General features: G+C 39.9%; 1 protein-coding gene across 3 annotated transcripts in view; it reads right to left on the bottom strand.

The window, feature by feature from the left end:
• Positions 1-1,148: 1,148 nt before the first annotated feature.
• The window catches only part of LOC125723236 (putative uncharacterized protein DDB_G0290521), a 39,023-nt gene continuing 24,339 nt past the window's right edge, over positions 1,149-15,832 (bottom strand). For 2 of the 3 annotated variants that reach the window (XM_048999649.1, XM_048999650.1), the window contains 4 exons: positions 4,249-4,393; positions 3,817-4,003; positions 3,001-3,419; positions 1,149-2,584 (listed from right to left, as the gene is read on the bottom strand). In XM_048999649.1, the coding sequence (XP_048855606.1) occupies positions 1,985-2,584; positions 3,001-3,419; positions 3,817-4,003; positions 4,249-4,371 (1,329 nt within the window). In that variant the 5' untranslated portion in view covers positions 4,372-4,393 and the 3' untranslated portion in view covers positions 1,149-1,984. Of the gene's footprint in view, positions 2,585-3,000; positions 3,420-3,816; positions 4,004-4,248; positions 4,394-11,878; positions 11,926-12,475; positions 12,999-15,832 lie in introns of those variants that run through there. The other variant, XM_048999651.1, reaches the window with a different exon arrangement.

Raw genomic sequence — 15,832 nt, 5'->3', positions numbered from 1 at the left:
CCAGAATTTTTTCAGTATAGAACGTTATGTCTGGTACTAAGGCTTCGAAGCGCGTCGAGTAATCAGGGCTATTTCAGATGAAGTCCCATGTTAGTGCTTGTATCGTCTGGATCCGATGAATATTTGAACCAATTTCTCACAACTTGGACGTTAAATTTTATTTGATATCTTGACACTATAAAATGTCTCATTTTAATAATAGAAACTTTATTGATCTGTGGGACTATTCTCTTTTCACTTCCTCCAACTTGCTTTCTGTAGGTGAGAGCAAACTGGCCACAAAGGTAGCCCCCTGTTGTGGTATCTGTGGGGGGTGGGGGGTAAGTGCCTTGCTCCTGCAGAAATGCCAAAGCTGGGCTAGAACCAGCAACCTCACAGGCACAGGGACTTACTGCCCCAATGTGCAATTTAAATCTCCCTGGATTGTTGCAACCCTAATCACACAATGTGTAATCTCATATTATTTTACAGGTACCTAAAAATATTGTTCCTAAATAAAAATTCTTGACCTTTCCCATTGCGGAATAATGTCTGCCTTAAAACACCCGCACTGCGCTCTCACTTGGCACAAGCATTGTTCCTTGTTCTCTATTCCGTTTGCAGTAGCAGTTTTATTAACACCTCTATGTCCAATATGGCATCACGCTACGCAGTTACACACATTCGCATATTCCAAAATATCCAGAGACAACTGTCACAATTATTATACAAAATCATAAGAGACACATAAGCTAGTGAGGCGGGATGATGTCTCACTGAAGGACCAAAGCTTTCAAGCTAACTGTAGAATCTGCTTTAGTCACAGTTTACAGTATGAATTGACGTAAAATAATGTTTTTGATAGAGATGTCAGGTTGAAATTATATTGTAAAATGAGTAAAAAAAAAAACTTTCATCACTACATGACAAAATTTATGTATAAATGTACCCATTTTTTCAGTTGTTAGAATGAATAATGGACTTTTGCATACACTGTCCACAACTTTTGGATAAGTGTAGTATGTGCGTGGCAGCAAAATACAGCATTTTTTATTTTTTATTTTATTGAGCTATATAAACTGAAGTAACCTCAACAAGAATACTAACAAAAAGTTATGGATTACTCCAGTTCACCAATTATAGAAATTTAAATGACAATAAAGTAAATCTTTTAGAAAATAGTTCTGGACTTTATTTCACCCCTTCATCTACAAAGCAGCACACGGAATTTCACTGCTATTAAACAAGCAGCCTAGTATTCATGATTCCAACAGTAAATAATCAAATGTGCAAAAACAGATGAACCGCTAAGATAAAAATACTTAAAGCGCAGACACAAGCCTTTTATGCCCAAAAAGCCAAACATAATTAACTCAATGTATTGTGCAAAAAAAATCTAATTACTAAAACGGAATAAAACTCACATTCTTTTCAACAACTTCTCTCAATATAAGTGCACTATTTACATGTTAAGTCCTATTAAACTCACAGGCTCTTTATTTACACAAACATGATCTTCAAAACTTGACAAACAAGTACTTTCAGATACTTGACATTAATACGATCCATAAAAAAATACTAATCTTAAGGCTTACGTTTAAAATGATAATATACTAAATAAAACTGGCAAGTAAAGTACTAAAATAGATTGGACTGCAGGATATTAGATCTTCAAAGACCTGCTTCTTTTTTTGGACCCATCACACACTTGCATGAGTAAATGGAGATGCTTTGGTAAATATACAAAGCAGTATTAAGAATGGTTTACTGAAAGGGACACATCTCATGTGCTCATGATTAAGAGCCTTCTTATGTGAAAGCTTTACATGAAAAAAGGAATGTGCAAAACAAATGTTATGCAAAAATATTTTTTAAATATATTTAAACTCTTGTGTGAGGAAATTCAAAGACATTTGTCTATAAAATACCTTTTTTCAAAAGACAAGCATATAACGATTTTGATATTGTATGAGATATTGTACATTCACCATCCCCTTTAACATAACTATTTCCTCAGTCTCCCTAGCAAGACCAGAATGCATGCTCCAGCCAGAACAAAGAGAGGGATAGAATAGTTCTCTAACAGGTTGTAGGGGAAGCTGGGTCCCCCTTCATGTGGACAATCATGGGTTGCCATGTCAGCTCTTCCAGAAGTGGGGTGGTTGTCATGACGAGTGGTCAATTTTTCCTTTGCGGGGCTTGTGGGTTGACCTGCATGATTGAGTACAGGGATCTCTTCAGTCACATGTCCTTCAATTACGTGCACATCCTGAATATCGAGCAGGCTCTCAAAAGAGTTCTCTTCCGGCTCTGGGTGTTGCACAGTTTCACTCATCTCAGAGAGGTCAGAATTACCAGAGTATGGCTCCTCTTCCACTGACTCAGCAGTTCTTTGGTTGTCAAAATATTGGTGTAGTTCAGCAGAATGGGAACGAAGCGTTCCAGGCTTGCTAAAGTACATTTCTTCAGACATGGCATCATCGGTGGAGATGGAAGTTGCAGGATTATCGGCTTGGTTAAGATCAGCAGAAGATGCAGTTGGCCTGGCAGTACGTTGAGCCTGATGTGCTTGACTAGGCTCCGCATGGGGATGATTATCAGTTACCTTCCAGACATACAGCAAACCACATTACATAAAGAACATGGCAGTAATGCTCCACATGATTAGTAGATTAGGCAAGCTTAGGTATTTGAAGAAGAAATAAAGTTCAATTTGTTTTAATGAATATTAGAAATACATGCTTAAAATTAAATACATAAGGCTTCCAGCTTTTAGATCACCTTTACATACTTTACTTTTTTTAATTAATTACTTTATTAATTATCTTGATTTCATAAAATGTAAACTTCAGAAAAGTGTCTTTCTTTTCAATGTACTGTCAGAAACTTGTTTTAAATTTTATCAAAATGTATATGAAAATCACACCATGATGAAACATGAATAAAAAAAAGAACATCAATGGGACAGGCTTTGCGGTTTGAGGACAAAAAAGCATAAATCATAAAAAGCTGAGATATTACCTGATTATTGCCTGGATTGGAGGTCTGTATTAGTTTTGGAAATGGGTTTGGACGGGCATCTGTTGGGTTGGTATCCTCTACTGGCCTGCCAGTTAGGCTCTCCTGAGGACTAGATGCAGATACTATGGAGGCATTCTTAACTTCTTCTGTGACTCGAGGCTGGGTGACATGGGGTGACGCAGACACCTGTGAGGCGGGCTCAACTGGACCACTAAGAGTGTCAGTGTGATTAGGGGTAATGCCCTTATCAGCGGAAGCCGCCTGAAAGGGACTGGGCAGTGGAGCTGAGTGGCCCGTCCCTGATGGAGCTGGAACAGCTGGGACAGCTTCAGTAGCTGCATGTTCCAGAAGGTTTGAGACAGTGTGACGGCTGGCATCTACTGGAGCAGTCGCAGGAACAGAAGCAGGAGTGCCACCACCTGTAAGTTAGGAAGATTTTGGAAGAGTGAGACTAATTTCCAGTTCATCCATCCTTTCATTTTCCATAACAACTTATCCTATGATCAGCATGTTTTTGGACTGTGCGTGGTGGGGGGGGGGGGGGGGCAGAGGAGGACATGGGCAGAACATGCAAACTCTCCCATGTACCGTGCTAACCAATGTACCACCATGCTGCCCATGACGGCAAATTATATTATGAGTATTACTTAAGTCCACAATCGCTAATCTTGCAGTTAGCATGAAGCCTGTATCAAAACGATCAGGGCAGGAGGCCGAGGAGAACCTGGGGAGATGCCAGTCCATAGCAGCGACACAAACAGAATCACACACTAAAGGTTACTTAAGGACCAGTGAATAACTGAAACCAAAACTTACTCCTAGTGGGCCGGACCTTGAGTGATTCATATTCCTTCTCAAGCTCTGAAGCAAGTTCCCATTGCTCACAGGATCTCAGGGCCTCGATTAAATCATCAGGCCAGTTCTCTCTCCGCTTCAAACAGTCCAACAGACGCTCCATAGCGTCGTAATTGCCTCTGCTCTCTCTCTTAGCCGTTATTTCATCCTTCAAAATAAGCATGCTTAATGTTACAAACTCAGAATAAATATAGGTAAGTAAAAAGCAAGGATTGTTATAATTCAACAAGGGGCAGTACAAATCTCAGCGAAACTGTAGTCTGAGTCTACTAAACTGAGACTTTTACAAAGTTCTTTCCAAAGCTAATATCCATTTCAAAAATGTAGGTAATGGAATACAAATCAGCACAATAAATTTATTAAAGCAAGGTCAAAGCATGAACTGGGACTCACCCGATCAGACTGAGTAAGGCAGGGAAGATGAACCATGATTTCCGTTGATTTCACTATTGTCACAAACCTTGCCAAGTTGCGGCGTATGTAACCTTTGTACAATTCATCGCATGGTAAAGGCATTTTTAAGCCAAATGAGTAAAAGCTGTAGGTGACAAATATCATGAAAGATATTCAAAATTATTACAGTGGAGACTCAATAGTTGATTTTAAGAGAATTAAGGATGACTTGTATTGCATTATTAAGTTATGTATAGTGCAATAGAGCATTCTAGAGTTTCTTAGAGCATACATAATGCATAATAAACATAGTTATACCGTGATATACCTTTTTTATAAGTATTTATAGCCATTTATAATGCTTAATGAATGCATTATAATGTGTGATGTGTCAGGGTAACCAGAACAGAGAGAGCCGGATCCAGGAATGCAAGGCGAGTGGCGCTTTATTAGTGAAAACCAAACTGAGGCACCAGAAGGGATAGGCGAGAGACAAGGTCGAAAAACAGGCAGGGAGGTCGTAAGCCGGGGGGTCAGTCCTACAAGGAGGCACGAGACTGGAACACACAGGGGCACGGGAACGGGACGAGCCGGAGCAGACAGGGTAGAGGGGTCAGGTGCGGGAACGGGTCTGGAACGGGAGAGAGAGAGAGGTAAGGAGAGGACACGAGGTAAACAGGCAGGGTTAGGTAGCAGGGAGAGACAATCGACAAGAAAGTGCTTGGTAAGGCTTCTATACATCAGCGCAATACTTCGCACTGGGCTGGTGACTTCTGGCTGGCTTTATACCTAAGCTCATTACTCTTAACGAGCTACCGCCGGTGGTGTCCGCCTGTGTGGGCGTGACATGATGAATGTTTTCAGAGATTTTTATAGACATGGCATTCATAGAAAGTGTTACCAAAAAACTTTATACACACAAATATTTATCTTTTGTATAATGCAAAACATTTTTAGTAGGCCTGCATGATGTGCAATGTTAATAGACATCACATGTTATGCACATGCAGCTGTCACATTGCAAGAGCCACGGTAATCAGTTGGGTTGCAATAGGCTTGGGCGGTACCTAATTTTTCATACAGTCATACCATACAGACATTATATCACAATATGCAGTCTTTTGGTGATATTTTCAAAATCAATGCCATTCCATTATTTTGAGATCTTGGTTATAAAATTTGCTGAGTGGTGAGATTTGTCAAATGGGAATAAGTTTTGTTAAAAGATTTTGCCACAGGAAATGATACTTAGTAAGCTTTTAAATGATTATTCCTTTTCAAGATGATCTAATATATGTTAATAAAGAAATCAGTATAATGTTTACCGCTGCAACCCAGTTTACTTCCCGAGCACTTGCACATAATTACATGCTGTGTGCAGTGATCAGCCAATCACCTATGGCTGGATCACAATAGGGCATATACAGTCATGTGAAAAAGTAAGCACATCCTGTGAAAAATGTTGTCCTTTTTAACATATCTGGACAAACAAATATTTAATCTTAATTTGAAGAGCTTTGATAGATAGAGGTGATGTTATCTAACAAAAACAATGAATTGTTTGAACACGTTAATATTTCACGCCTGTAGTTACATGTTACATTTTTTCCTCTCAGACAGCCATATAACTCTGCGTACAGGCGGCATTTTGCAACTTGTCCTAATGTCAGCAAAGTGATCCTTTAAAATAAAAGGACAATCTTCCATAGTAGTTTGTAAATTCTGTCATGCCTTCCGACAATGAAGATATTTGACTGAGAAATGTGTGTTCGTCTGGTCAGACTTAGCGAAGCTGGATCTGTATCTGTATGTATGGAGTGTATATAACATGCGTTGAGAATGGATTTTTCTCACTGCTTTGATATATAAATCACCACTTTTCTTTTATTTAATCGTGACCTATTCCACAATTTCTCTAAAATGACTTACAGCCACCAATATATTGTACAGTGTAACAACCATGATTTCGTTATAGGCTACTGCTTATTAGTGTTCAAGAATTCAGTGCAAAATACACTGGTTCTTTGGCGCCTTAGCAATGAATACTTTCTGAGCGATCATAAAGTTAACATGGACTTGGTTACAAACAAAATAGAATACTTTAGAAGGCCTACATGAAGATCGATGTACCTATCAATGTACACATCAAAATCCCCGGTACAGAAATCGCGCATGGGTTAACGTACTACTGTTTAAACGAGTGAAATGATCCATTACAGTTCCTATGTTTATTCCAGGTTGTAACAATTAAACTTTCATCACAAACATTTCAGCACATTTAGCGTAATTATATGTCCACCGTTTTCACCAGGCTTAGATTTAAGCCTTAAAAACCAACGTGTGTTGTTATTTTGTATTATAGAAAATAGGAAATACAAGTCGGGTATCAACAGACATCACTGTAATGTAATTTTCAGTCATACTGCGTCGTTTCAAATGAGTATACGTCCTATGAAAAAATAGCATTGTATAAATATTCATTATTACGAAAGTTTACCTATTGTGTCGAAGTTAGAATATCTAATATACTCTCGGACGTATCATCATACGTGCTCAAACGCGCCATAACTAAGAGATAACGCAGGTCTACACCGTATTTAAACTTGGCATTTTGCTTAGTATTTGATTACAGCTTCTTTGCGTGATCATGCCGAGCTACACTAGTGACACTGAATTCGGCAGTAAGAGCCGGCTCAGCCTTTCAGCTCTCAAACGGCTCTTTAGTACCACTTCTGGCTTTTACAATTCAGCCAAAATTAGCAATGTTTTGACCTACGACTGATATATGTGCGGGTATCACTTAAATTATTAAATATACTTATAGCCAAACCTACCAAACCTTATATTTTCCGATATAAAAACACAGTGCCAACTTTGGTCAGCTGGCTGGCGTGAGATTTTCATTTCCAGACAAGCCTGCACACACATGACATGTTTTATTACCTTGTAAATAGTCTATATGGTTTGCAAACTACCCTAATACTTTTGATGTAGCTAATTTTATATTTACAATGGAATAATATATATTTACGTAACATTTCTTGCGTGTGCGTGAAGGTCAGAAAGCGTGATTGTCACGCCAGATGCGTGAGAGTTGGCAACCCTGCAAACACATGTGTATTGAACACTATACATATACATATGTATAGTATTTCTTTACAAGCACTAAGCAGTGCATCTGGTCCTTGTGATGTAAATATCAAATAATATAATAAATATAGGTTAGCACTGTCGCCTCACACCTCTGGGACCCAGGTTTGAGTCTCTGCCTGGGTCACATGTGTGCGGAGTTTGCATGTTCTCCCCATGTCGTCGTGGGGTTTCCTCCGGGTACTCCGGTTTCCCCCCACAGTCCAAAAACATGCTGAGGCTAATTGGAGTTGCTAAATTGCCCGTAGGTGTGCATGTGTGAGTGAATGGTATGTGTGTGTGCCCTGCGATGGGCTGGCCCCCCATCCTGGGTTGTTCCCTGCCTCGTGCCCATTGCTTCCGGGATAGGCTCTGGACCCCCCGCGACCCAGTAGGATAAGCGGTTTGGAAAATGGATGGATGGATAATAAATATACTATCCAAAAACACAAAACATTCCAAACAAATCACACTCAAAATGGAACATGGTGAGCCACCTAAGAAATACAACAAAAATTTGCAGACAACAGCATCAGTCAGTGCGTGAAGTGTCTGTGATTGAGAAGTATGGTAAAAAGATCATCCTATTAATTATTCAGCCTTGTATTAACAAAAGGAAAGAAAAAAAAGGAAAGAAATTGGTTTTTCGAGGGCAGCCAGTTTCCATCGTTTACAAAACTGGAGCAGGCTCATAGAACCGACTGGTTTGTGATGCATATCCCTAATGGAGGTGGTCATGGCTCATGTTGACATTGTACCGGATAGAAGGCTATGCTGCTGCAGATTTGGGACATAAAGCAAAATGACTCTTCACAATTTTCTTTTACACTGCAATCATGGGTTAATTGAATAACCTTAAGTATTGATTTATTTTCGTGACAATATTATAATGTGCAAGCTTTGTATCAGCTATTCTCATTCATATATTTATATGCAGTCATTGTGATTATGATATACATTCAATTTAGTTACTCACTCCTTTCAGGTGAGATGTCATCACTCCCAAATGGAAGACTGTAAAGTCAGTTCAGCATTCTGTCAGGGTATTGCTTTCTACACATTTAATAAATAATAACAAATATGGTTTAAGAAGTCAATAGCGGTATTTGTTCAGATAAAAGACGTTATTAGATGGTAGGCCTGCATGGACCTTACTGGCTCACTATGTGGAACTTTGTGGAAGAACAAGTAGCTCTTTCTAGATGTAATGAAGTTGCTTCACCGATTTTGGGAAGCTGTACTTATTTGGTATGGTCAGAGAAATCATTTCTAGCCATGGCAAACAGTTGTGAAAAAGAAAGTAGCTTTCAGTTCTATCGTTTTACATAAGGCATTGAAAAATCATTTATGTCATGCCCTACGTTCCTGCCCCCTTGTACTTTCCCCAGTGATACCTGTTACTAATCTGACAGACAGGTCCGGAGCCTATCCTGGAAGTAATGGGCATGAGGCAGAGAACAACCCATCTCAGGGCACACTGACACACCATTCACTCACGCATGCACACCTCTGGGCAATTTAGCAACTCCAATCAGCCTCAGCATGTTTTTGGACTGTGGGGGGGAACCGGAGTACCCGGAGGAAGCCCCATGATGACATGGGGAGAACATGCAAAGTCCACACACATGTGACGCAGGCGGAGACTCGAACCCGGGTCCGGGAGGTGTGAGGCAACAGTGCTAACCACTGCACCACCATGCCACCCCCCCCCCAACATATTCCACTGTGTAATTATTTAGTAACATGACAATCAGTCTCACACATCATTGCTGAGGAATTTTGGCCCACTCTTCCTTAGAACGTTGCTTCAATTCATTGAGGTTTGTGGACATTTGTTTATGCACATGTTTATGTTCTCTTTAGGTCCAACCACAGCATTTCAATTGGGTTGACGTCTGGCCTTTGACTGGGCCACAGCAACACCTTGATTCTTTTCTTTTTCAGCCATTCTGTTGTAGATTTGCTGCTGTCCTTGGGATCATCGTCCTGTTGCATGACCTAATTTCAGCCAAGCTTTAGCTGTCGGACAGATTGTAATCTTTAGAGTAAGGGGTACTTTAATTATGTTGTCGACAGGCGTGTCAGCTGGAATAGTTGTAAAACTATTACACACTTTCCTGTTAGGAAAATATCTGAAAAATTGGGAGTCCGGAAGATTAAACTTATTACCTAATTGTTGAAAAGAAACAAAAACACCATCAACAACTAGATCTATAACAGTGACTATGCCTCTTTGAGACCAGATTCCAAACGTATCAATACACAGTGAAGGAGGGAACAAAAGGTTTTTACAAAGTGCCATTGATAGTGGTAAAGTTTGGATTCCAAAATCTGTAATTTGACCTTCACCACAACATTTTTGCAGATCCTGGATTGAAGACGAGTAAAGACATGTAATTAAAGCCGCAAGTGAAGCTGGAGCACAAGAAAAAGATTCCATTAAACACCAGGCTGGAGAATTAGCAGGACCAACCTGAATTCACAGAGAACTGACCCCAGATTAGCTGCCCAGTAATAATATCAGAGACTAGGCAGTGCCATTCCGCCGAGAGATTCAGACTTCTGCAACACCTCTTTGCGTAATTGTGGAACTTTCTTATTCCAGATAAACTCAGAAACCAAGGTGTCACTTTTATACAGGAGAACTTAGAAAAAAAAAATATGAACACACAGAAAAGCATAAAGAGGCTTGGGAAGGATTGAGTTAATTCAGCCTGCTTAAGATAAAGGTAAAACCAATGTTGAAGATCTTCTCTAATGCTTGTAAGGAGTGAGTCAAAATTGCATTTAAACATTTTATTAAATGTATCACTAACAGTCACTCCTAGGTATTTAAAATCACTATTAGTAACTTTAAATGGCAGTGAAGACAACTAATAGGTGTGTGCCACCTCATTTAATGGGAAGACTGGACTCTTATCCAAGTTTGGCTTAAAGCTAGAAATTTTCCCAAACTTCTCTGGTACTGTAAGAATGTGTGGTATTGAAATGGCTAACAGCTCGATTGCAATTGCAAATAAGAAGGGAGAAAGGTCACCCCTGTCTATTTCCCCTAAAAACAGGGAAGAGCTCGGGGAAGTTATTATTTGTGCACACTTACTGGAGAAGAGTAAATAAGTTGTGTCCAGACTAGAGTTGTGCAATCAATCGAATTTGAATCACGATTACAATTATGGCTTCCCATGATCATGAAAAAAACTATTTTTGTTTGTATCTCATATAGAAATTATGTACTACTTTATCTTGCGCAAGAAATCCAGATTGGCCCACAAATTTTTCAGCGATGGGCGTAGCCCCTCTGTAAACGCTGTTAGTGAATTTCCTACAGCACAGCAGTTAAAACACGATCACCGCCGAAATGGCAAGGCAGGTACCAAAAGAGGTAAACACAGATCAGTTATTTGGAATCATTTTGGTTTCAATGAATTGGGTCAAGATCAACAGCAAATCATTTGCAGAATACGTTTCGCAGCTGTGTCTGCACCACAAGGTAACACGACCAGTTTATTTAACCACTTAAAGCTTAATCATCAAGCGGTTTATGATCAAACAATACGTGACCAAAAAACTCAGAAATGTGAGGCAAGCATATCAACTTGTACTGCAATGCAGATACCCGTTAAGGACACCTTCTATATTGCAACCGCACATCCGTCAAGTTCTCAAAAACACCTAGATGTTACGGATACTATGACATTATTTAGCAAAAGAGAGGGTCTTCCATCCATCCATCCATCTTCCAAACCACTTATCCTACTAGGTCGCGGGGGGTCCGGAGCCTATCCCGGAAACTATGGGCACAAGGCAGGGAACAACCCAGGATGGGGGGGGGGGGCAGTCTATTGCCGGACACACTCACATACCAGTCACTCATACGGGCAATGTAGTAACTCCAATTAACCTCAGCATGTCTTTGGACTATGTGGGGGAAACCGGAGTACCCGGAGGAGACCCCACAACGACATGGGGAGAACATGCAAACTCCACACACATGCAACCCAGGCAGAGACTCGAACCTGGGTTCCAGACATGTGAGGAAACAGTGCTAACCACTGCACCACCATGCTGCCCCTGAAATGTACTATTTTCTACCAAATAATAATAGGTGCAGGTTGATGTTATTAATATCAACATCGCATGTCATGTACATACAATTCTTACATCACTAGTAAGCTAGATGAAGATCAGACTTTTTTATACTTTCATACTGAGGTGCGTCACGATCTGTACAAATTTTACCAGGTCTGTTTTGTTTCGTTGTGTTCCAAGTTTTCAGTCGAGTTGCAGTTAGATTTTTCTTGAATGACCCGTTCAAGGTCCGAATTGGTAGAGTTGAACGCGTCTTTACCCATACAAGTTTTAGCAGGAACGGTCAAATTCCAAGATTTTGGTCAAGGTACAAGAAAAAAAAATCCATACACCTAATCGAGTTGGTCGAGTTAAGAGATGTTTGAGTTCCAAGGTTCTACTGTATATGTTTAATAATCAGTGTAAAGTTTACCTCCGATGATATAAGCTCTAAAGGTCTTCCAGATGAAGCCGACACACCTGAAATGACATTAGTATTTACAAAAAGATCAATCTAATCTGAAATAAAATTAATAAAAGCCTCATCAGAGAGCAGCAATAAATCGAAACGCGAGGGGCCACGGGACATTAAGGGGCCACGGGACATTAGGGGGCCACGGGACATTAAGGGGCCACGGGACATTAGGGGGCCACGGGACAGAAAATAATAATGTTCTTTTTGGAAAGAAGAAGCTTTTTCCATACAAGCCATACTTGTTCAGTCTTTTTTCTAATTGTACTGTCGTGATCTTTAACATTTCACATGCTAACTGAAGCCTGTGAAGTCTTTTGTAATTTCTACAGATTTCACATTTTTCATCAAAAAACCAGGAAAAAAGTAAGAAAGTGGAGTAAAAAGTAAATGTGTTAGCTAGCTATCCATGAACGGTGATTACATGATCATGTGCTGGTCCGACCGACGTTAATGATACGTTTCATAATGCATGCACCACATTTCAATCAATTTGAGCGAAGTAAAACAAGTAAAAAACAAATAACGCTAAAAGCAAATTACAAGCAAAAGACTTACTCAAGTCAGTTCAAACTCCTGCATAAACAGAAAAGTCTTTAGTTGTTTTTTAAACAAGTCACCTGACTCAGCTGAACACAACACTAGCGGGAGATCATTCCAAAGCCTCGGCGCAAACACACTGAAACGAATTCTATACTCAACCGGAAGCCAATGCAGTGTGTACCAAATGGGCGTAACGTGTTCCCCAGCCAGATCACGTTATAAGCCTAGCAGCTGCATTTTGAAAAAACAGTAAAGAAGATGCGAAGAGATGAAGGCATGATCAGGCATCTCCAGTTCTGATTAGGAAACTACGGTCCTCAGTTTGGAAATGTTTCTTAAATAAAAGAAACAAGACCAGCTAAAAAAACAGACCTTATATATGAATCTGATAATCCCCAGATTACATATACTCAATTTGAGAGCTGCAGAGACAGAAGCCATCTTAAAACTAATCTTAGAGTGAAGGTTAGGGCAAGCAACAATTATGACCTCAGTCTGAATTCAACTGCAGGTAATGACTGCAGAGCCAATTGTTGTTAATTGTTGTGTGCCTGGCATGTGTGCACATGCTAACATTAGCTGTTTAACTATTGCCAAATTGCCCGATAGCCACATTGACCGTTGGTTGTTATCATTAAGGAAATGGCTATGGCTAATAATTCGTTAAAGTGGGAGCTAGACAACAAACGTTATCAGTCTTGCCCGTCTGTAACATTAATAGACAGTGTACATTTAACAGGATAATACAATTAACAGGACAATACTTGAGGAAAGTCAACCAGTAGACAGAAACAGTGGCAGTCTACCAGAAGCAAAGAAAATAAACAGGGCTGTACCTGGAAACATTTGCATGGACCAGATCCCTGTTTACTCTGTAGACAACATTTGTTTTTGCACTACATAAGAGAATCTTGCAGCTATGTTACGGCGTGTGTGTATATATAAATATATAGTACTATGCCAGGCAACAGACAGTCTTATTTAAATAATGTATTCCTCTTAATCTTTTTTCATTTTCCCCTAGTAGTATCAAAAATGATATCAAGTATTTTCCAGGGTATCAGTACTGAGTTTGAAATTGTAGTATTGTGAAAACCCTTAAATTATCCATCCATACATTTTCCAAACCGCTTATCCTACTGGGTCGCGGGGGATCCAGAGCCTATTCCGGAAGCAATAGGCACAAGGCGGGGAACAACCCAGGATGGGGGGCCAGCCCATCGCAGGGCACACTCACACACCATTCACTCACACACGCACTCCTATGGGCAATTTAGCAACTACCTTATATTATATTTAATATAATATAATATAATATAATATAATAAAGGAGTGTAACAGTTCATGTATTCATATAGAAAATTTTCGGTATGGGTCTTTTGGTTCCATACATGTATGTACCGAACGAATGCAGCACTTCATTCATAAATGCAGGGATTTGTTTAGCAAGGAATATAACATTCTTAATTTTGCAGTGAAATCCATGTGTATGATGACCCTTTGCTGAACCATTACGGTATTTTTAAATGTGACACACCACCTCAAATGAAAACAAACAGTGAATATTTAACTTGCCATAAGATGTTTCAACACGTGCACTACAGACACCAAATCGGGCAATAACTGCAAATCAGGTAGCTACAGTGCACATGTGCAGCAACTGAGGAGCTGCTGGTCGGGTAGTGACAGCCACAACCGTTAACTAAAAAGGGATTTTATAATGCAAACGGACAGGAAAAGGCAGTGTCTAAATTTATTCATAAAGATTGTTTTCCTTTATGCTCAAGTATATGCAGGCATTACTTGAAAGCCTCAGAGCAAATTTTATAGCAAAGAATTCCAAATGTAAAATAAGATGACTTGTTGAACACCTACAGTAGTGGGGCCTCTGTATTTATTAAAGTAAATCATCACCAGGAATAATTGTTGAGGAAAAAAACCTTTGACTTGAGTATCTCTACCTAAAGAACCAAGCCAAAGATAAAAGTACAACTCAGATAACCTATGTACATACACCAAAGAACACTTGACATGTAGAATTAATTTCAAAGTGTGCTGGCAGGATAAAAAATGTAGAACCTGTAATATGATTGATGGAAACAATAGCTATACAAGTTTGTGTGAAAATGTGTTCCCATGTGTTTTGCCGTGACTTGGCACAAGCAGGAAATGAGAGGTGCAGTATAGCTCCGTGCAACAAGGCGTTAATTAACAAAACAGAAAACAGGGGTAAACCACTAAATAAAGAGACCGCAGGGGTCAATAACAAAACAGGAAAAGGTAATACTTGAAATAAAAGGAATGCAACTGGGAACAGGGCAAACAACAACCTTGCTCTCCAGTTATTTCCCAAATCTTATGATTAGGACAATGTGACTTGGCGCTTCCCCATCTCTGGCACTTAACCATCTCTCTATTTGACTATCCCTGGCGGCCCCTGGAGGATGGGCTCCCCCTTTGAGTCTGGTCCCTCCCAAGGTTTCTTCCTTCTAGGGAGTTTTTCCTTGCTACTGTCGCCTATGGCTTACTCACTGGGGGCTTTGGGTGAGGATGCTGTAAAGCGCTTTGAGACAATGTAATGTTGTGATAATGCGCTATATAAAATTAAATTTGTTTGTTTGTTTGTTTGTTAGAACTAGGGAACAACCGCGACTGTAGATAACAAGTACAGATAACAGATTCAGGGTAGCGACTTCACGCAGTAATATCATCGCAAGCTCAGACCGCTACGAACCTAACAAACACAATGACTCAGTAAGGAACAGAATGAGGACGAGCACTTAAATACATAGATAACAAGGACTAACAAATGGCAGGTGTGGACCATCACAGAAATTAACCAATCAACCAAGGACAACAAGCAAGAGGTGAAATAAATTACCAATGCACAAACAAAACAGATGAGACCGGCTGCTGACCAGCTGCAAACGCATGACTGGAGGGTATCAGCCTCTGAACTGCACACTCAATCCGTTGAGCTACACAGCAACCCAGGAAACAGAGATATGTAAGGGCTGAAGGTTACAAGAGGAAAGGAGAAATAGGATGATCAGTGACACCTGTTGGTCAAAATGTAATATGTCAGACAATGTCAGATTGTGGCTGACCCTGACAGGATGCGATTCACACCAGTGAATTGGACACATGCCAATGGTTTCAGCTGATCATTTCATTTAGTGAGGAGTAGGAGCTGATGGTCAGTAATAGTTCGCAATCATGATAAATGACAGAAACTTGGATAGATGGCAGCAGGAAATGAATTCATGCATGCCTACATTCTGGAGGTCAGCAGTGCAGAAACAAGGTCATTCCTGTAACGGCAGAAGAGGGCTGGCTCATTTCTTCACACAAGCATTTGTCAAGCATTAAAAG

Source organism: Brienomyrus brachyistius, unplaced genomic scaffold (genome assembly GCF_023856365.1).
Source record: "Brienomyrus brachyistius isolate T26 unplaced genomic scaffold, BBRACH_0.4 scaffold46, whole genome shotgun sequence".
NCBI classification, from domain to species: Eukaryota; Metazoa; Chordata; class Actinopteri; order Osteoglossiformes; family Mormyridae; genus Brienomyrus; species Brienomyrus brachyistius.
This window is presented reverse-complemented; position numbering and strand designations above follow the sequence as displayed.